We start from the raw sequence: 23,296 nt of genomic DNA on the forward strand, positions 1-23,296 counted from the left end.
AAAGGCTGAAAATTCCAAAAACCAAAATGCCTATTCTCCTCCAAAAAATCAAAACTCCTTGCCAGCAAGGGAACAAAACTGGATAGAGAATGAGTTTGATGAATTGACAGAAGTAGGCTTCAGAAGGTGGGTAATAACAAACTCCTCCAAGCTAAAGGAGCAAGTTCTAACCCAATGCAAGAAAGCTAAGAACCTTGCTAAATGGTTAGAGGAATTGCTAACTAGAATAACCAGTTTAGAGAAGAACATAAATGACCTGATGGAGCTGAAAAACACAGCCCAAGAACTTTATGAAGCATACACAAGTATTAATAGTCGAATCGATCAAGTGGGAGAAAGGATATCAAAGGTTGAAGATCAACTTAATGAAATAAAGCATGAAGACAAGATTAGAGAAAAAAGAATGAAAAGGAATGAACACAGTCTCCAAGAAATATGGGACTACGTGAAAAGACCAAACCTACACTTTATTTGTGTACCTGAAAATGACGGGGAGAATGGAACCAAGTTGGAAAACACCCTTTGGGATATTAACCAGGAGAACTTCACCAACCTAGCAAGACAGGCCAACATTCAAATTTAAGAAATACAGAGAACACCACAAAGATACTCTTCAAGAAGATCAACCCCAAGACACATAACTGTCAGATTCACCAAGGTTGAAATGAGGGAAAAAAATGTTAAGGGCAGCCAGAGAGAAAGGTCGGTTTACCCACAAAGGGAAGCCTATCAGACTAACAGTGTATCTCTCAGCAGAAATCCTACAAGCCAGAAGAGAGTTGGGGACAATATTCAACATTCTTAAAGAAAATAATTTTCAACCCAGAATTTCATATCCAGCCAAACTGGATTTCATAAGCAAAGGAGAAATAAATCCTTTACAGACAAGCAAATGCTGAGGGATTTTGTCACCACCAGGCCTGCCTTACAAGAGTTCCTGAAGGAAGCACTAAATATGGAAAGGAAAAACTGGTACCAGTCACTGCAAAAACAAATCAAAATGTAAAGATCATCAATGCTATGAAAAAACTGCATCAACTAATGGGCAAAATACCAGCTAGCATCATAATAACAGGATCAAATTCACACATAATAATATTAACCTTAAATGTAAATGGGCTAAATGCCCCCAACTAAAAGACACAGACTGGCAAATTGGATAAAGAGTCAAGACCCATCTCACATGCAAAGACACACATAGGCTCAAAATGAACAGATGGAGGAATATTTACCAAGCAAATGGAAAGCAAAAAAAGAAAAAAAAATTAGGGGTTGCAATCCTAGTCTCTGATAAAACAGACTTTAAACCAATAAAGATCAAAAGAGACAAAGAAGGGCGTTACATAATGGTAAAGGGATCAATGCAACAAGAAGAGCTAACTATCCTAAACATATATGCATCCAATACAGGAGCACCCAGATTCATAAAGCAAGTCCTTACAGACTTACAAAGAGACTTAGACTCCCACACAATAATAGTGGCAGACTTTAACACTGCATTGTCAATATTAGAAAGATCAACAAGACAGAAAATTAACAAGGATATTCAGGACGGGAACTCAGATCTAGACCAAGTGGTCCTAATAGACATCTACAGAACTCTCGACCTCAAGTCAACAGAATATACATCCTGAGAGCACCACACAGCACTTATTCTAAGCTTGACCACATAATTGGAAGTACAACACTCCTCAGCAAATGCAAAAAATGGAAATCATAACAAACAGTCTTTCAGACCACAGTGCAATCAACTTAGAACTCAGGATTAAGGAATTCACTCAAAACTGCACAACTACATGGAAACTGAACAACCTGCCCTGAATGACTACTGGCTAAATAACAAAATTAAGGCAGAAATAAATAAGTTCTTTGAAACCAATGAGAACAAAGACACAATGTACCAGAATCTCTGGGACACATCTAAAGCGGTGTTTAGAAGGAAATTTATAGCACTAAATGCCCACAAGAGAAAGCAGGAAAGATCTAAAATTGACACCCTAACATCACAATTAAAAGAACTAGAGAAGCAAGAGCAAACAAATTCAAAAGCCAGCAGAAGACAAGAAATAACTAAGATCAGAGCAAAACTGAAAGAGATAGAGACAGCCTTAAACTCCTGGGCTTAAACAATCCTCCCACCTCAGCCTCCTGGGTAGCTTGGACTACAAGCACATACCACCACACCTAGCTAACTTTCACTTTTTTTTTTTTTTTTTTTTTGGAATTTGTAGTGATAGGGTCTTGCTATGTTGCCCAGGATGGTCTTGAACTCCTGGTCCCAAGTGATCCTCCCACCTCATCTTCCCAAAGCATTAGGATCATAGGTATGAGCCATCATACCTGGCCTCTTTTCTTATTATGCTATAACCAGGTAGTGTGATTTATCACCTGGTTTTCTTAGCTCTTGTGAAGATCTTTTTGTGGACAGTTATTCAAATACATGTTTTTATAGAAGGACAATCAGTAGTAAGAACTATTCTACCGTCTTGCTCCATTCTCTCCTTAACATCATGGTGATTCTTTTATTCAATTTTATTTAATTTCTATATTTTTCTCTATTATACAAATTTTCTTCATTGATCATAAAAATATTTTTATTTTTATAATTTCAACTTTTATTTTAGATTCAGGAGGTACATGTGAAGCTTTGTTACATGAGTATATTGTATGATGCTATGTTCGGGATACTAATGATCTAGTCACACAGATCACACAGACAGTGAGTATAGTAAACAATGATTAGTTTCTCCTTGCCTCCTTCCCTGTCTATTAGTCCCCTGGGGGACTATTGTTGCCATCTTTATGTCCATGAATACTCAATATTTAGCTGCCACTTATAAGTGAGAACATGTGGTATTTGGTTTTCTGTTCCTGCATGACTACACTTAGGATAACGGCTTCTAGTTGTGTCCATGTTGTTGCAAAGGATATGATTTTGTTCCTTTTTATGGCTGAGTATATTTTATGGCTGGGTGTTCCTTTTTATTCCAGGGTATATATGTACTACATTTTATTTATCCAATCCACCACTGATGGGCATCTAGGTTGATTCCATGTCTTTGTTATTGTGAATACTGCTGTGATGAACATATGAGGTCATGTGATTGTTTGGAAATTTATCCATTTACTCTAGGGTTTCTAGTTTGTGTGCATTTTCCTTTGGTCATATACCCAATAATGGGATTGCTGGGTCAAATGGTAGTTCTATTTTAAGTTCCTTGAGAAATCTCCAACCTCCTTTCCACAGTGGCAGTGTTCCCTTTTCTCCACAGACTTGCTGGTATCTGCTGTATTTTAACTTCTTAATAATAACAATTCTCTCTGGTATAATATGGTATCTCATTGTGGATTTGATTTGCATTTCTCTGATGATTCGCAATGTTGAGCATTTTTCATGTTTGTTGGCTGCTTGTATGTCTTCCTTTGAGAAGTGTCTGTTCACGTTTTTTACCACTTTTTAATGGGATTATTGGTTTTTTGCTTGTTGAAATAAGTTCCTTATAGATTCTTGATGTTAGACCTTTGTCAGATGAATAGGTTATGAATATATTCTCCCGCTCTCTAGGTTGTCTATTTACTCTGTCAATAGTTTCTTTTGCTGTGCAGAAGTTCTTTGGTTTACTCAGGTCTCACTTGTCCATTTTTTGTTTTGTTGCAATTGCTTTTGAGGACTTAGTCATAAATTCTTTCCTAAGGCAGATGTCCAGAATGGTGTTTCCTAGGTTTTCTCATAGGATTCTTACAGTTTGAAGTCTTACATTTAAATCTTTGATTCATCTTGAGTTAAATTTTGTATATGGTGAAAGGTGGGGGTCCATTTTCATTATTCTGCATATTGCTAGCCAACTATCCCAGCACCATTTATTAAATAAGGAGTCCTTTCCCAATTGCTTATTTTTGTCTGTTTGTCAAAGAACAGATGGCTATTGGTGTGTGGCTTTATTTCTGCATTCCCTATTCTGTTCCATTGGTCTATATTTCTTTTTTGTACAAGTATCATGCTGTTTTGGTTACTGTAGCCTTATAGTATAGTTTGAAGTTAAGTAATGTGATGCCTCTGGCTTTGTTCTTTTTGCTTATGGTTGTTTTGGTCATTCAGACTTTTTAATATAAATTTTAAAATATTTTTTCTAATTCCATGAAAAATGACGTTAATAGTTTGGTAGAAATAGTGTCAAATCTGTAGATTGCTTTGGGGAGTATGGCCATTTTAACTATATTTATTATTTCAATCCATAAGCATGTTATATTTTTCTGTGTCATCTATGATTTCTTTCAGCAGTGTTTTGTAATTCTCCTTACAGAGATCTTTCACCTCCTTGATTAGATAAGCTAGATATATTCCTTGGTATTTATTTTTTGTGTGGCCATCTATTTGCATAGTTTTTATTTCCTTTTCTTGCCTCATTACTCTAGCAAGAACTTCAGTACTATGTTGAACAGGAGTGGTGAAAGTGAGCATCCTTGTCTCGTTCCAGTTGTCAAAGGGAATGGTTCCATCTTTTGCCCATTCAGTATAATGCTGGCTGTGGGTTTGTCATTGATAGCTCCTATTATTTTGAGGTAAGCTCCTTCAATGCCTATTTTGTTGAGGGTTTTTGTCATGAAGGGATGTTGGATTTAATCACAGGCTCTTCCCACACCTAATTATATACTCATATGGTTTTATTTTTAATTCTCTTTATGTGGTAAATCACATTTATTGATTTGTGTATGTTGAACCAAGCTTGTATCCCAGGAATTAAGGCAAGTTAATCATGGTAAACTAAATTATTGATGTGCTGTTAAATTCAGTTTGCTTACATTTTGCTGAGGATATTTGCATCTATATTCATCGGGGATATTGTTCTGTAGTTTTCTTTGTTGTTGTGTCTTTGCCAGGTTCTGGTATTAGGGTGATGCTGGCTTCATAAAGTGAGTTAGGGAGTAGTCCCTCATCTGTGAATTTTTAGAAAAGTTTCAGTAAAATTGCTGAGCTCTTTTTTGTAAGTCTGATAGAATTCAGTTGTGAATCCATTTGGTCTGGGTCTTTTCTTGGTTGGTAGGTTTTTCATTACTGGTTCAATTCTGGAACTTGGTACTGGTCTGCTAGGGTTTCAATTTCTTCCTGGTTGGATCTTGGGAGATTGCATGTTTCCAGGAATTTATCCATTTCCTCTAGATGTTCTAGTTTGTGTGCATAGAGGTATTCATAATAGTCTCAGAGGAGCCTTTGTATTTCTGTGGGATCAGTGGTAATGTTGCCTTTGTCATTTCTGATTGTGCTTATTTGGATCTTCTCTCTTTTTTTTTTTTTTTTTTCTTTTTTAGTCTAGCTAGTTGTCTGTCGATCTTGTTTATCCATTCAAAAAACCAATTTTTGGTTTCATTTATTCTTCGTGTGGATTTTTGGGCCTCAATTTTGTTAGTTCTGCACTGATTTTAGTTATTTCTTTTCTTCTGCTAGTTTTAGGGTTTTGTTCTTGTTCTTCTAGTTCCACAAGGTGTTATGTTAGAGTGTTAATTTGACATCTTTCTAACTTTTTAAGGTAGGTATTTAGTGCTATAAACTTCCCTCATCACTGTTTTTGCTGCATTCCAGAGATTTTGGTATGTTGTATCTCTGCTTTCATTTATTTCAAAAGATTTTTTTATTTCTGCCTTAATTTCGTCATTTACCCAAAAGTCAATCAGGAGAAAGTTTTTAAATTTCCATGTAATTCCATGATTTGGGGAGATCTTGGTATTGCTTTCTATTTTTATTCCACTGTGTCTGCGAGTATGGTTGGTATGATTTCAACTTTTAAAACTGTATTGAGACTTGCTTTATGTCTGAGCATGTGGTCAATCTTGGAGTATGTTCTGTGTACAGATGAGAAGAATGTGTATTCTGTGGTGATCAGCGGAGTATTCTCTAGATGTCTATTAGGTCCAATTAGTCAAGTGTCAAATTGAAGTCCAAAATTTCTTGTTAGTTTTCTACCTCAATGGTCAGTTTAACACTGTCAATGGGATGTTGAAGTTCCCTACTACTATTGTTTGTCTCACTAAGTCTTTTCATAGGTCTAGAAATCATTGTTTTAAGAATCTGGGTGCTCCAATGTTGACTGCATATATATTTGGGATAATTAACTCTTCTTGTTGAATTGAACCCCTTATCATTATGTACAATATGTGAACACCAAAAAAAATCACAGAAGGAATACTGCTTGGTCTTTGAATTTTTGGGGGGTGATATTCAGAATTAAATAGCTATTTTTAAGGGAAAGAATAAAGTAATATGTTAAACTGACAGATATTTTAAAATTAAATAATATAAAAGATATGTGGAAAATATATAGATATACATACATGCACACACACTTATATAAGTGAGAAATGATTTTAAAATAATATCAAATCCCATAAAACTATTCAAAGATGACAAGGAAAATTAGCACCCCCTGAAAACAATAAGTTAATGTTGTTCAAATACTACTGTGACTCCCTTTATTTTCAAAAGGTATCATGGAACTACTTTTCAATGTGAGTACTTGCCTACTTGTATGTCTAAGGACCTCCCAATACTTGGGAGGTGTTTTTTTTGTTTTGAGACAGAGTCTCGCTCCGTCACCCAGGCTGGAGTACACTGGCACGATCTTGGCTCTCTGCAACCTCCTGGGTTCAAGCAATTCTCCTCCCTCAGCCTCCCGAATAGCTAGGACTACAGGCAAATGCCAACGCCTGGATCATTTTTGTATTTTTATTAGAGACGGGGTTTCACCATATTGGCCAGGCTGGTCTTGAACTCCTGACCTCGTGATCCACCTGCCTTGGCCTCCCAAAGTGCTGGGATTACAGGCATGAGCCACAGCGCCTGGCCCCATACTTGTGAGTTTTAAAGCAATTTCTGGAACATTTTCAGAAGACTCTTGAGTTGTACTTGCTTATAAAAGAAAACTGGTGTGAAGTAGTCATGCAACTCTTGGCTACTGAATATACCCTTCACATATTTCAGCAAGAGAATGTTTTTAGTAAAAGGTAAAAAAGTCATTTTTTAAAAAATTCTATGTTTATATAGTTTGATTTCCACAATACCCAGTGCCTGACTCTTTGGGTGGCTTTACTAATATTTTGTATTGCCTTTATCACAGGTTTGCTATCACCTCTATGTTTGAGAGGAAGAATAATTTTTAAATTTATGTATTTATTAACTAAATATACAAAATATACCTGATGTTAATTTTAAATGATCTTTAAAATCAAATGTACTACTAATTATTACATAAAACATAAGTTTATAGGACACCAACAAAAAATTACTAGGTTTGAGGTTTTAAGGTTCATCTGAATGAGGGAGGAGTTTCCATCTCATTGTTGTATCAACTTCTTCATCAAAATTTCCCACTTCCTGCTCTTTAGAAAGCTCTAAGAATACCTAATTAGGAGACAAAGAAGAAGGAAAGAAGGAAGAGAGATTATCAAGTTGTTGGTCTTCCAAACGAATAGGAAAATGCATGTTGCTTTCATGTGAAATTTACCAGGATGATACAAAGTCAAACCAGTTGACTTACCTTCTCCAATGTGCACTGAGAGAGGCTGTATTCTTCCAGGTTAAAGTTATGCTTCACTGATGGAAAAAAAAAAAAAAAAAGACTAGTATTAATAGTAGATGCTTACGATTTATTACCAAGAATTTTTTCAAAATCACAAATAATAAAAATGTAAATCATTAATATAAATAGATAAAGTTGAATAAGCAAACACTTGATATAAGGATGAAATAATGAAAGTCACACAGATTTAATGTAAATACATACTATATTAATATTGATGTTATCATTTTCTCATATTATGTTTCAGTAATATTTGTTTTGGTATTGCATGCATACGTATTTGGAAGATACATATGTTCTTTGAAGAACTAATCATTGGTCAAAATATTGTTACACATGAGGAAGATCCTATCCCATCCTCTTTAAGAGAACTCGAAACTCCCTTCATCCAGTTCATCTGTTGTATCACCTCTCTGCTGGACTTCCCCACCAAAAAGTCTGTGTGACAGTTGTCACCAGATTCACATATCCATGTGTGCATACTTCACCATTTATACACTAAGAATCTGCTAGGTGTGAGGCACTCGTAGATGCCAGAAATAGAACAGTCAAGAAAATAGACAAATACTCCTGCCTTGATGTCGTTTGCATTTTAGTGGGAGGAATTAGTGACATTAAATACACAAACACTTAAATATATGATAAAGTTAATGATAGTAGCTTTAAAGAAAAATAAAGCTGATTAAAATAAATAGGGAGCACTAGGCACTCTTTTTTGCCAGATAGTCAGAGAAGGCCACAGTAATCAGGTAACAATTGAACCAACGCCTGAAAATGGGAGGAAGAAGCCTGGATGTTTAGGAAGGAGAATTCCAGGAGGAAGGATAAGCAAGTACAAAGTCCTGAGGCAGGAGCTTACATGTCTGGCAGCATTTAGGAAGAACTAGAAAGTCATCTGTCTAGTGTGGAAGGAACAAAGCAGAGATATACATTATGACATACATTATGTCAAACATAATGAGCCAGGCATTGTTCTAGGTGCTTAAAATATTTACTCATTTAATCCTAACAACCTGGCCAAGTGGGCACTAACAGTATCCATCATTGTAGAGATGAACCATCTAGATATGCAGGGATTGAGTACCTCACCCAACGTCACCCAGCTAGTAAGCAGCAGCCTGGGCTGAGAACCCAGAAAGATGGGCTCTAGAGTTTGAGTTCTTCACCATTATGCTGTGCTGAGAAACTACACCACGATGGTCTGCTGTTGGGAATGATGGGGTCGAAAGCAGAGAAAATGATGACAGGAGAGAGAGTGTGGACAATTTCAATTAGCAAGAGGAGTTACACACCATCCAGGGGACGGTCGAAGTTATCATTCAAATAGGAAGGCCAAATACACGTGCACAGACACAAGGAGGTTGATGGATGGATGGAAACATTCTCTGTTGCTTCTATTTTATTAGTGAAATACAAAGCAAGGGCATCTACTGAGGGAGAAAAGTGGGAAGGAGGTGGATATGTAAGGAAAGAAAGGGAGTAAAGTAATAATTTGGGACACTTGGTGTGAATGGATTATATATATGTAGGCAAAGCAGGCCACACACAGGGGCTTTTAGGGTGGGATGCCATGGCTTCACAGTAAGAACAGTCAAGCATGTGTGTTTCCTGCAGCTGCAGTCCCTGCACTGGAGATTAACCTCTTTTCATAGAGTCAGATTAACCTAAATTGGGGTTAAATCACACCATTACCTACCATTAGGATTCTCAAAAATCATGCCCTACGGGCCTGTTTTAAAAAATTGTTACCCAATTAGCTTCCATTAAATTATTATTTTAGTGTGAGTTAATTCTTCAAAAGATTTATTTGAATATGGTCACTCTTACCTGCCTCTAATTTGTGAAAGGCCTGCGATAGAGGGTAAACGTCTGCCACTGGCAGCTTATAGGTTAACAAGGAGGAATACCTGAAAATAGGAAGATGTCGTATTCAATTCTGAGTTTCAAGGGGAGAAAATGAGCATCAGAATAAATATGGATATTACCAACAATTTTCTTCTTAAAATAAAAGTAATGCAAATTAATGTATGGCTTAAATATGAAATCACAGCATTGTTTTGAAATGATTTTTGGTATCTGGCTGTTGCAGACAGCTCTCCTGGTAATAATTCAGCATAATTATATATGTGCTCAGCTTATGCAAAACCTTTGCTTGTTGAAAATCTGGTATTCTGAACTATTCCCTCTGATTATTTCAAATTAGGTTGGCAATTAACCCAAAATAAGTGTTCATCTTTGTCATCAGAAAGCTAATTCATTGTTTTGTTTTTTTTAATGAATGAATTTTTTTCTTTATTTCTTACATTTCCAGCAATTTGCATTACATTTACAATGGAAAATATAAACATTTAAACAAAAGTAAATTCAGGACTATTTTGTAAAACCATAAATAGTGGCAAATCTTGGAGATGGAGGTTGATATTGGCAAAAGATCTGTAGGGAAGACATATTTACTTTGAAGGCTTTCTAGGCCCTAGGGCCATCCAGAAGTAAGGAAATCGATAGAGCTGGGGCTGCCAATCAAAAAACCTCAGAATCTCCTTGATTCCCCCTCCTCCCAGAAGTCTAACTTGTAAAGAACAACATGAGGTTGGGATAGTTGGAGTTAGCAGTACAGGAAGGACATAAAAGACTTTAACTAAATACTTCCCTGACCTCTAAGGAAGAGCCGTAATTGATGTGGGGCATCATGCTTCTGTGTGCTACTTCTGGCTGTAAACCCTCATGCCCTATTCCCAAACAGGGGTTTGGTGCTCCCAGGTGGCACTAAGGTTGACCAGACGTCCAGGATTGGCCCTTTTCAGACCAGCCCCTGCTCTTTCTGTCTTATCATTTTCGATCTTCCCACCTATATCAAAACCACTTCTCTGATTTGTGACACCAAACATCTGGGAATGGGACGAAATTACATGTTCTGATATCTATCTTAGAAAATTTAATTACATTTACACTGGGCTAAAATAAAATAGTAGCTTTTATGTCCTATTTTTTGATGTGCTTATCTCTCCACAGCAATTTCAAATTCAGTTTCTGCTCCACCTTCTTGCCCTCCCCCAAACAACATACAGACGTACACAAACACACACACACAGATATGTGGGCATGCACACACACATACACATACCCCTTTCCAGTCTCCATTTTAAGGTATGAAAATTCCATTAAAGAGAGACTCTTTGATGATCTCAATTGCCATTTGTTTCCTATGGGGAAAATTCACCCTAAATATTTACATCTTTTACATTTTAAATATTTATATATGTTAAGCATTTATAAGGAGGTCCAGGAAGGACACCATTGTGGTCCTGTGTGGGTTTCAGTCATGAGAAGTTCCTTTCCCCAAGTCTTTCCAAGTCCCCCTCTGGAGCTGGGGATCAGCCTGGGATGGCCAAGGAGGGTGTGCCTGGGCTGCCCCGGGGGGACACAGCTTCCTGAGTAGGTCTCAATCTCTTATAATCTGGAATACTGAACAAATCAGTTTCTGCGGTCCCTAACTTTTATTGTGAAGTAAAATCACTATGAATTTCTCACACAGCTAAAAGGAAACCACTGAGTGGATAAAGCCTCTGTATTTCTTCATAATCAAAAGCCCCTCTCACCTTTCCTGCCCTGCTGCCTGTGGGAAAAGCTTCAGAATCTCAGTGTGGACCACAGTCACTTGAGAAGGTTCCTTCACTTTCAGCTCTAGAATGTAATCCTTGCCAAGTTTGTTTTTCAGGTGTTGGATGGAGCCAATGCATCTATGGGCAAGAAAGAGAATATGTTGGAAAAAAAAATTGCCCTTAATTTTTTAATGTTATTCTTAAATTTCAAATGTAGAAGAAAAGGTGTCACCAAGGAAGCCAAACGGAAGGGCTCCAGCCACACAGGGATTTTGCCCTTTCCATGGGAAATCTCATTTTGGGCATCAAATGCAGGCTCTGGAAAGACACCCACCTAAGCCTTCCAGACACCATGATGGCCACACGGTCACACAAGGCCTCTGCCTCAGCCAGATTATGGGTGGTCAGGAGGACACCCCTCTCTGTGTTTTTAACGACTGCCTGGATTGCCTGCCTGAAGTGAGCAAAAAAATTAACAGTATTTAAAATAACTAAGTGCAGAACAAAAACAAGATAAAATACAATATATGAATCACATTCAGATCCTAAATTCAAAAAAAAATAGTGCAATGTAAGCACTGACTAGGTTTTTGATAACATAAAGAAAAATTATTAAATATTTTTAGATGTGCTAATCATATTGTAGTTGAGTTAAAAACTCTTTTTTTAAGAGTTAACAAAACTCCTTATCTTCTGAAGATAGTAACTGAAATATTTATAAATTAAAGAATATGCTGCTTTGTATTTCCTTCAAAATAATTGGAAGGTGGAGAAAGGAAGTAGGTGAAGATACAGATGAAAGGAGATCGGTTCTATTGATATCTGCTGAAACTTCTCCTTGGGAATAATGGATTCATAAGCGATTCTCTATGTTTGTATAAAATTACCATAACAAAGTTTTTGTTAAAGTTGGAAAAGTATTGGACAGTGACAAATATGAAACTAGATTGAAGATTTTGTTATTCCAAAGGGTAAATCCTAGATGGGAAAGTAAGGAAAAGAATAAACCCAAGAAAAACTGGAGGAACAAATTTGACAGGTCACATTAAAAAGGAAAAAAAAAATCGGAAAATTCTATCAGGAAGTTAATAGTCTCCAAGGAAACAAAGTAGAAGGAAAAAAAGAGGAAACAGTTATAGACATCTCAATAATTAAAAGGCAAAATATTTTTCTATTTTAACAGTCCACATTAAAAACCTAAAACCCCAAGAAAATGTGAGGTTTTTTAAACCTGAATACCCCGTGAACATCATGCAGATTAGATCACCTATTGGTTAAATATTTGTTTTCCTGATAATATAAATTATGTCCACTGAATCAGGAACCAGTGGGTTTGAGGACTGATTTTCCAAGATCAGTTAAAATATGCAACATTCCCTAATGTGCATCTCGCAGCTCTGGGGTATAATGATGCTCACCACATTTGCTGCTGCCCTGTGGGGTCTATGCCCGTAGATGGTTCATCCAGGAGCAAGACAGGTGAGTTTCCCAGGAGGCTCAGCACAAAGCACAACTGCAATGCAGAAAAACACCCCTGTTTGCTGCCACATCACACCAGCTCTCCATAGAGCATCACACACCACACATACCTTTCTCATAGTTCCTGTTGTTAATTTCTGCACAGGAACATTCAGCTGCTCATGCAGTTTGAAAGCACTCACTAATCTGATAGAAAACAGAATGAGGACATCTGGTCAAGAGAAGGTTTTTGGAAAATCCAAGCACACAGAACAGTAACGGCATTGGAGGGAAGTTTAGCAATATTATTTTCAAAATCCTAACAATTTTAAAAAAGAGATTGATTTTGGAACATGAAAGATTTTTTTTTTCTTCATAAACAGTTTTAGGAAAAAACTAGAATTCTGAATGAGAAACTGAAAATGGATGATTATTTCATGTCCAGGTTTTTTAAATTAGAAAACTGAAATGGATGATGACTTATGGTGATTCATTCACTTATTCCTTGTCAATTATTTTATACAATCATTTTTTAAAGATCTCTCATTCCTGCATTCAGGGATGCAGGAAGTCAGGTCTTGTCCCTCATCCCTGCTATGCCACTGACACTCTGGAAGGGTGGAGATTCATATTCACTCTCCGTTCTTTATTAGTGAATTCATCATCATTGCAACAGTCTTCCTGCATTCTGACACAAAGGAATCGCAGGTCCCGTCTGTACCTTGTGATGGCGAGTCTCGCATCCACTTTCCTGAGCCCCTTGACAGCAGCATACACCTCCAGGTGCTCCCTCGCCGTCAGCATGGGCCACAGCACGTTCTCCTGAGGGCAGTACCCCAGGTGGCCCAAAACTGAACTGCAGCCTTTCAGTTCCACCTAAAAAAATAAAAGAGGTTTAGAAAGGCATGCAGCCTTTTTTCCAATAGTGCAATTACTCCAGAAACTGACATATATAAACGCCTACATTGTTTAACCATCAAATAAATACTATAGAAATTACTTCATATATTTATTACAGAAAATGTTTTAAAGTACTAATATAAAAGTATAGTTTTACATGCAAAGGAGAAAAGAGACCTAATAAGCTCAGGTAGTTCCTGAGAAACCGATGAGGAGAAGGTAATTGGTTTCTGGTAATATTCCAAGTCCTGTTATAAACACTTGGTGCCCAGTAAAAATTTCAAGAGGGGTATAGTCTTACAAAGATGGACTCTGTATGTATCATGGAATTTCTGTTTGGGAAATGGAAACCATTTCCTCACTACCTCTCCAGCAGTTGGCTTTGTGATCCCAGATATCATTCTAATGGATGAACTTTTTCCAGCACCATTGGGTCCCAGCAATCCCAAAATTTCACCTGAAAGAAAGAATCAGACTATCAATACTGGAAGTGAAATACTGAACAACATAAACCTTTTGCTCCAGTGAAATCTTCTAAGATCTCTGCACCCTTCAGTTAGTACCATTTTGAGATTGATAACATATATGTAATCCATGTCACCAAAGCATGTTCTTTATTTTCTGTAATTATGCCAAATGTTACGGCAAACCTTGTGAATTTGATGTCAATACATCTGTCCTTTCCCCCCGCCCCCAGATTACTTGTTTCAGTTGGAAATGTGCCCAATTGTTTTCCATAATAGATGGCTGATGCACTGAGTGCGTGTATGAATGATTGTCAAACTTGAGAAGTTAGGGATATTTTCTTCATCCCAAATTCAACCACCTGTGTCCAAGTTACCATCATCTTTCATCCCAACTGATATAAAAGCCTCTGAACTTGTCCCCCCACAACCAAACTGACAAACAAACAATAGCCAATCTGTAATCTTTTCAAAATATAAATTAAATGTGACACAAGTCCACTAAAAATTCTCCAATGGTATTCCGCTAACTTGTACAAAACACAAACTCATTGCTGTTTTCAAAAGCTGTACCTAATCGGGCACTGCTCAGCTCTATAGCTTTATCCCTTCCATTTATGGATGCATCCAGTGGCCTCTTGGCTGAAGACCTTTCCAAGTGTGCCTGAGTCCCTGCCCTCACTGTTTCCTCTACCTGGATTCTCTTTGTCTAGTTCCTTCATAATTGTATTTCCAGAGTTTAAAACGCTCCCTGGCACACTAAAAAAATATATATATTGAATAAATGAATGAATGCTTCAGCAAGTAAAACTGTGCCTATGACATAGATGTTCAATAGGTAGTTCTAAAAATAATGGTGAATTGTAAAAGGGATTATTACAGACCTTCTTGAACACAGAAAGAGATATTTCTTGCTGCTATTTTCTTCTTCCTCTTTGAAAAGCAACTTTTCTTCTGGCCTGCATATTCTTTGTGTAGACAGCTGGCAATTATAACAGGTTTCTAGAAGAGATGACAGCATGATTTTCCTCTTAAATTTCAGAGACTTTAGTTCTCTGCTGGAACCATTCATGCCTTATGTCATAAACCAAACCATATTTTGAGTTGAGAGTAATTCATGCTGCTAAATGTAATACCCTTTCATTAATGTAGAAAATATTTCTTGCTTCTAAATAGACTGAATTTCATGGAAGCAGCTCATTGTCTTGCCAGAAGAGGGATGGCTAACCTCATGGAACCATGTCAAATAGTCAGATAGAGTAACCCTTAAAATCTTAATCTCTATTTAGCATTCTTCGACAAATCTAACTTAAATTCTTTAACTCATGAGGTCTTGTTTGATCTTGCAATTACAGCCCTAATTATGAAAGCCCACTTTTCTCAAAAGAAAAATAAAACCATTAGGTTTTGTGTTCTTTTTAGCTTCTAGGACACTCCAAATAAGTGAAGTGCCTTGATTATGCAGGCACTTCTTTGGAGTGTCCTGGACGCATAATACAGAAATGCACCAAACTCCAAACTTTCAAAATGAAACCCAGCGTATCAAATCCTGTTCTTGACAGTTCTTGAATATCTCCACTAACATCCATTTTGCCCCTTGCTTTTTTACCTCGTCTAAGATTGAAGTGGTCAGAGCAGTTGCTGTTCTTATTCTTTCTGCTTGAACATCTTCATCTTCATCTATGGGTTCTTCTGGATTTGGTTTAGCATCTCTACTTTGGGGGGAAATTCTACAGAGAAAATGAAATGTTTTACATGTGGTATTCTAACTGTTAAAAGATGTGCCAAAAATCAGCATTCCTGTGATTTTACTACTGTCCTTTTCTCTAACATGCAGGTGATGATGTGATGATGACTGTCAACATCGCTTCTGCTTTTGCCAAGAACTCCTGTCCCACTAGCCAGAATCCCTTTCTTGGTGATGTTGCCATTCTTCCAGTAAGAATCTTTGACCCTTTCAAATCTATCAGCAGGTATTGCTCCTTTCTATTTAAAATCCATGTCACTTTCATTTTCTCTACTCAGTCTGAGCCCATCTTCATCACACCAGATTTTTTTTCAACATCATTTACTGCTCACCCTTTCTATGCCCTCCATTTTTAAAACACTCAACTATGTTGCTAAATCAATTCCTTCCCATCTTTTCTCTTCAAGGATGCACAATTATCTCGGAGGAGAGAATGGCATGTTTGGGTGCTTACTAAATTTTGGATGGAGTGAAGGTTTCTTACAGCTGCTTACAGCCAGAACTCTGCCTGGGAGTTCTATCTCTTGGCAGTAAGGCAGCAATCCACCTTCCCTCATGACAATCAACATGTGCTTCCCTTGTAGATGTAAATCTGTATTAACAAGATGATAGCACAGACACCATCTAAGAATGTTAAAATATGATATTAAGTATAAAGTTAAATTTCATCCCAACCTGAAAACAGGATCTTTTCGCATTCTTTTCTTTCCGTATTTTAGTTCCATACATCTTAGAACAAAAATGAATAGCAAAGTCTGAAAGTAAGGCTACGAGCAAAGAAATACAGTTATATTTAGGCATAGGTTCACAAATATTATTTAAACATTTGAATTAAGTTGGTGGTATTTTGTCTTTGGGTAAATAGTTATGAATCATTCTCATAAGTTGGCGGAGAAATGTAGCTATACATTCACAATCCAGGTTAGTGAAACCTGTCTCCTTTCTTCTTGCCACCCACATTCAGTTTGTAAGTAAATTCTATCTGCTCTATCTTCAAAATTATCTATAACCCAATTATTTCTCACCCCTACTCATGGTACTCCTACTCAGGCCTAGGTCATTATAATGTCTCACCTGGATGGTTGCAACCCCTTCCTACCTGGGCTATCTCTGCCCCTCTTGCTCTAAACATCTGTTCTGAACACAGTATCCAGAGCTACTTTTTTAATACATAAGTCTGAATTTACCACTGTGCTTAAAACCCTCCAATGACTCCTCCTCCATCACTCAGAGTAGAGTTAAAGCCTTTAGAGTAATCTAGATTACCCTGTGCAACCCTTTCTCCTGGCCTCTCACTTTATCCCATGAATTCTGTGGCCATCTTTCTTATCACTCTTTTCCTTGGTCATTCAGTCAAAACCACACTGGCCTGGCTGACCCTGGATTGAGCCAGGGTCACTCTTACTACTTCCTACTGAAGTGCTCTTCTCGAAGCCTTTCCTGACCACCCATCTGATACCACACATATAATCCATTTAGTTTATTATCCGTCTCCTTCCACCAGAATATAAGCTCCATGAGGGCAGGGACTTCTGTCTTTATTTTCTCCTGTGCCTAGAAAAGTACTGACACATGGAATTCAAAGATAGTAGTTTCCTGCAGCCTAAATACACCAAAATAATCATTTTCCCTTTCACTTGTATTATTCAATTTTTGCCTTTTTATCTATTATTCAAAGAAAGTAAGTTATATTGCATCTCTATCTTTTATAAGCTCTCTCAAATTTAGAGGAGGGACAGTAAACAGGATAAGTAAACAAAAAATTAATTTAATATTAAATTTTGGACATATATAGCCAATCCAAGCATGTAAAAAGTAACTCTAAGGGTTAGAAACATGTCTGAAGGTAATTGCTTTATCAAGATCATATAAAAACATTTTTAAAGTGGCATATTTTGGACAAGATCAAATTGTTATAATGAATGACAGTCATCCAAAAGAATGTGTGCTGAGGTGGAAAGATCTTACTATGAAGCAGACTAGAAAATCAGTGGCACTCAATTTGAAATTTGCCTCTGGAGATTCTCTGTAGTGCTGCTGGTCTCTCTGAAAAGACAAAACAAAACACACACACACACACACACACTAATGATAATTCATCTGCTTTATGATTTGCATTTAAATAATATAAAATTCACATATTGACTATTTTCCTTATCAAGCTCAATTTCTCTGTGTGCACTAGTGACAAAGTAATTCCCCACAGAGAAGGAGAACCTCCTACTCAACTCTTGCTGTCTCTCAATAAGCAAGTAGCCTATGTCTGTTGCTCTCTTCCAATTATTTTTTTAATTTGGTTTTAACATTTGCAGAAAGTCTACTGAAAGTATAGCAGAGAGAGGTGTTGGCACTGGTAAAATTTCTGGAGGTTGACAATATTTTTCTTAAGCGCCCAGACAAGCCTTTTCAGAGCCCCTTCTTATCCCAATGGTGACTATTTGCCCATAATGATAATTAGTTCCAGCATGTTATTCTTTCTTCATCAATCAATTCATTCAGAAAGTTACTCATTCCTCCTAAATAATACATGACAGACCTAGATGAATGTATTTCACCTTGCAGGTCTACTTAGGAGGAAAATGCTTTAAGCAAAGGGATTCGTTTCTAATCAAGAACTTCAGGCATTGCTCAGCCAGTGGAGATGTATTTTTGCAAATGGAAGGCTTTTCCAGTTTGCCAAGGACATCCCCGATTACGGAAGCCCTCTTTACTTTCCTTAAAGCCATTTCATCCAGGGTGGTACAGAGCTCCAAAAAGTGTGTTCTCCACTGAACTATCTTGTCCTGGCCTCATCGTATACTTTTCTCCACTTGAACCACATTCAGTTTCTTTAATGCCTCCTGGCTTTTCCTGATTTGGTGCCTTTGCTTTCTTCTGCAGAACATGCTTACCTCCTGTCCCATTAACTAATTCTTATTCATCCTTTAGCCATGTATTTAAATATAATGTCCCCAGAAGAATTGTCTGACTTGCTAGAACACACCAGCTGTGCTTTGTGTGTCCTCCCTTGGCCCTTTGCCCTTGTGCTTTGTAACCTTTAGGTTCCGTGTATTGACTTGAGTAAGTTCGGTCTGTCTTTGCCTCCACTAAGCTTTGGGAAAGTCAGGACTGTGCTATCTTGCTCATCAGGTGTCCCCAATTACTAGCACAGTGACTAACAGAGAATAGTATTTGATACATATTTTTGAATGATTGAATGGAATCGCATATGAGTTTATCCTCAGTGGCTAACAAATACCTGTCAAACCAAGCACATTTTTCCCCCAATCTGGCATTACCCATATTTGAATGGCATTTGACAATGCCTATATTTGGCAAAGTGAATAGGGCAAAAGTTTAAATGTTTTATTGAGATTTAATTTTGCATGTGATAAAATTCACTCATTCTGAGAGTAGAACTCAAGGATGTTTAGTAAGCTTACAGAGTTGTGCAAGCATCACCACAATTCCCCTTTTGAACATTTTCATCATCTCCCCAAAATCTCTTATGCCCATTTGCTGTTACTTCCCAGTTCCACTACTGTCTGTCTCTGTTGATCTGGGAAAAGCACTTTAATAAGCTACATATTCAAAATTAATGACACAGTTGGTAACATTTCTTACCATTTCCAAAAAAGTTTTAAATCCAAGCAAGGTATATGAAGGAACCAATACCATGGTGGTAATCAATATACTTAGGTCAAAATTACTGATTAAAGCGGTAACAAACATGATGATGGAGGCCTACAAGGGAAGTTCAAATATATTGTATCAGACATATTCAACCCATTGATATTTTGTAAAACATTTAAGATACAGGTGTTCTCATGATGTATATCATAACGTTCCTATACGCAGATATACTCATTTGGCAATGATAGTTTCTACTTTTAGAGAGAGTAGGGAAGAAGCCTTTGTTAACAAGAATACATATGATCCCCAGTAGAAAATTCTTAATAAAGACTGGCGACTAAGGTGACGGCTAAAATGACCAAATAGACTTCTTGCCAGTGTATTATTAAATTTAATAATAGTTTTTTTTTATAGCTAAGGTAACAATATTGCTAATGAATAAAAACCTGTATATGTTGAAAGTTACATGGCTATCATAAAAAAATGAACAATCCATACTGTCTCTCAACCAGACTACTGTGGAGCTTTCTCATTGTCCTTCCTGCTCCATTTCTTCCCCATACCAAACAAAGGACTTTTCTGAGAGTGTGTATTTTTATTGTGATAGATTTATTTTATTTTATAAATTTTTATTGGCAAATGGGAAGGAATAAGGATAATTGTTTATTTTTTTGTTTTAAGAATCAATTGATCAGCCAAGTATGTATTGAGCATTACCCTTTGCCAGATCTTATTAATGTACCGATTATAATAAAAACAGAATCATAATTGCTAAATTCACTAAATATTACATAAATGCCAGGTTTTAATAATTTAGCAGGAATTATTTAATCCTCACAACTCCATAATGTAGATACTTTTATTATCTCTCCCCTTACAAATGAGAAATCTCAGGTTTACTCTAAGTCCTTTAGTTCACTTAGCTGATTTCTCTTATTCTACCAGACCTCCACATTTCTACAATCTTTCCTCTCTTCTCATCCACTGGAACAAGAGAGGAGTCTAAACTTTGACAGTGTGAGAGGTTACTCCAGGACTCAATGTGCTAAGATGTGCTACTATACCTCCACCACAGAGCATAATAGGCTGAAAAGGTACTTCCTTATCAGACAGGGGTCTGGGGTGCCCATGAAGCACCACAACCCTGGAGGTACAGAAGTCCACTGGACTCTAGAAACAAATTAACTGCTGACTGTGGCTTCACTCAACAATAGAGAGACATCACCTGCACTGTCCTTCCAAATGGATCCCAGATCACCAAAGGACAACTGCACTGAATATCAACATACTATACCTTCTGACATACGATCCTGTGAGGAGTAAACAAATTACCTTAGTCCTAGGACTAGCTTGGTTTAAGTTGATACTAGCTGTACGATGAAAGACAAATTCTCACAACATATATTTTCAATACATATTTAGAAATAAATTATAAGTTATCTGTATGCAAATGCAAATTTTAGTGCAAACTGCTTGAGGTCTTTGTGAAGAGGTATAATTTTGAAACTTTTTAGCCTACTGAAATCAAGATGTGTTAATCAGCACAAGTTTTGAATCAGTATTTTCAACCATGCTACTGTCTCATATTTTTTAGCATAAGGAATGACATAAGGTCTGAGACTCAAGTTTATTCCTGAACCTGTCACTATTCTTCATGTTTTTCTGAGCAAGTTACTTAATTCTTTCCTCTATTGAAGTAGGAAATTAAGAAAATAACAGAATAATAGTATAAGTAGTAATAGTAAAAATTATAGTAATAGTAAGAAAAATAACAATGACTCATAGAATGAATTGCTGTATTAACCAAGGCTGAAAAGAATTTAAGTGGCCTCCCTCTCAGAAGCTAAAGTTAAGAGAGAATACTATCTGTCCCAAGAAACACTAACCATATCTCTTTCCCACAAATTTGTAAGTTCTGTAAGTCCCTGTTGTTCTTGCTGTGCAGCTGCAAGGTCACGAGATAAATAAGTGAAAGTTGAGTTGCAACTCATATTTTTCCTAAGATGTAAGTCATGGCATAAATGACTAACAGCGTTTGTTCTCGCTTCTGCAAACCTGCTTCCTACTTCACGTATTTCCCACCCCAAAATGCTTAAAAGTTGCTCACTTTCTTTGTTCGGGGCTCAGACTTTCAGGACGCATGTCCGCTGAGCCGATACACACCTAAAACAAAAGCTCTCCTGCATCCCGATCAGTCTCTCTGTTTCCTTAACTTCCTGCAACACTATAAAATTAGGTAAATCATACTAGACAATTTCAGATTTCTTTCAAGTCTGACATTCCACCATTCTAGAAATATGTAGATTCCTTCCAGTGACAGAAAAAGGAAATAAATAAATAAATACACTGAAATAGATAAGCATAAGAAGGGCAAAGGAAAAATAATCGGAAATTACAAATACATATTTTACTATTACACTGCGGTGTAATTTTGTTTTTACATTTTGGACAGTCTTTATTTTACAAAACATACCTTGCCTCTGGAATATTGTCTTGCCTTATCTGAATCCATAACAACTTAAGCATAAATGGCAGCAAAGGATAAAAGGCATGCAATCATACGTATACGTGTTTTGATTTTAAAAATACAGTGTTTTTCAGTGTCATTTTCTGCTGTGATCTTTTATTTGTGACAATTTTTTTCAAATCACAGTGAGAACACCTTAATCACCACCTTAGTCCACAAGCCTAAGAAGCAGTTCTGCATTATCATCTTACTTTAGAAACAACAAAGTTAAATTTCTTCTTTTGTTCATCTATTCACTTGCTGCCATATATACAAGGCAAATTCATAATATGATAACGCAGATTCTGCCTTCTGCTGTGTTGTGAAGGAAAATTGCTCTCACTGGACTCTCACTCCTTACTCCACAATGGGAAAATGGTTTCTGCTTTCTAAGTCTAGAGATGAAACTTATTGTTTTGGAAGATTCTGGCATATTAAGTTCTAGAAGGTCTGTCACAGTCTATGGAATTGATGCGCAGGTTTGAACTCCTGGAACTTGGCTGAGAAAATCTTGTCTATGATGTTTTCCAACCCAAAGCATCACTACAGAGCCTGCAGCCGTGAGGAAATCAAATCAGATCAGCTTCTCCACTAAAAGCTAAAAGGCAAGGGCTGAGGTATGTTTCTACCACTGATGTTGAATGCTCCCTTGTCTGAAAAATTTCCAGCTCTATACAAACTCGGATAAGTTGTGAGTATACGGTAACCAGGGGCAACTATTTCATGAGGCACAAAGCAAAAAAATGTGTCCATCTAGATGTGCATTTGTTCCAGTTTGTAATGATTTCTGTGTAATAAGGGTCAACACAAAGAGTGGCAAAAGCCACAGAAGGAACCATGATTCTAGTACGCTGTTTACCTAGGACTGAAGCACAAGCTGCTGAAAGAGTGTCTATGAGGGGCACTCACTAGGGCACCGGCAGCATCACTCAGGCTGGCAGGAGCAGACCCAAGTGCAACCATGTTGGACAATAACCCTGACATTTCTTGGCTATCACCTCCAAGGTAGACTTCATTCAGAGCTAAAACTACTGGCAAACACAAAGAATGAATGTGAATTCTTTGTTCATCTTTGCCAGACAGATGCAAGAGTGCTGGCTGAAAAGAAACCAACTGAGTGTCAGTAAGACTCTCTTCTACAGACATCTGATCTAGCACCTGGGATAACCCTGGACTTGGCAGTAAGTCTGTTGGCTGAACAAAAAATAGTCTCCATGGAAAGGATAAATGGAAAGACCTTTGGTGCACCAAATCCTCATGGCTGCCTGAAAGCCTGAGTAAGGTAACCCTAATGTTCTTTCTGTAGCTTCTGTACTTCCACTGGATTGTGCTGATGGTGGTGAAAGATATAGTTATAGACACTACTTGCTGAATACAAAGAAATACAACCCAGAGAAGTCAAACCCAAGTGCTGTCCACTGAGAAGGAACAAT

At 37.1% G+C, this 23,296-nt stretch overlaps 1 protein-coding gene across 2 annotated transcripts in view; it reads right to left on the bottom strand.

Annotated features, from left to right (window-relative positions):
* Positions 1-5,446: 5,446 nt before the first annotated feature.
* Positions 5,447-23,296, bottom strand: part of ABCA6 (ATP binding cassette subfamily A member 6) — a 61,547-nt gene continuing 43,697 nt past the window's right edge. For both annotated transcript variants that reach the window (XM_015120202.3, XM_077972604.1), the window contains 14 exons: positions 19,349-19,468; positions 17,714-17,791; positions 16,421-16,512; positions 15,608-15,728; positions 14,883-15,000; positions 13,900-13,991; positions 13,356-13,510; positions 12,766-12,841; positions 12,595-12,689; positions 11,511-11,630; positions 11,174-11,314; positions 9,402-9,481; positions 7,533-7,588; positions 5,447-7,396 (listed from right to left, as the gene is read on the bottom strand). In XM_015120202.3, the coding sequence (XP_014975688.3) occupies positions 7,295-7,396; positions 7,533-7,588; positions 9,402-9,481; positions 11,174-11,314; positions 11,511-11,630; positions 12,595-12,689; positions 12,766-12,841; positions 13,356-13,510; positions 13,900-13,991; positions 14,883-15,000; positions 15,608-15,728; positions 16,421-16,512; positions 17,714-17,791; positions 19,349-19,468 (1,446 nt within the window). In that variant the 3' untranslated portion in view covers positions 5,447-7,294. The remainder of the gene's footprint in view (positions 7,397-7,532; positions 7,589-9,401; positions 9,482-11,173; positions 11,315-11,510; positions 11,631-12,594; positions 12,690-12,765; positions 12,842-13,355; positions 13,511-13,899; positions 13,992-14,882; positions 15,001-15,607; positions 15,729-16,420; positions 16,513-17,713; positions 17,792-19,348; positions 19,469-23,296) is intronic.

Source organism: Macaca mulatta, chromosome 16, assembly GCF_049350105.2.
Source record: "Macaca mulatta isolate MMU2019108-1 chromosome 16, T2T-MMU8v2.0, whole genome shotgun sequence".
NCBI classification, from domain to species: domain Eukaryota; kingdom Metazoa; phylum Chordata; class Mammalia; order Primates; family Cercopithecidae; genus Macaca; species Macaca mulatta.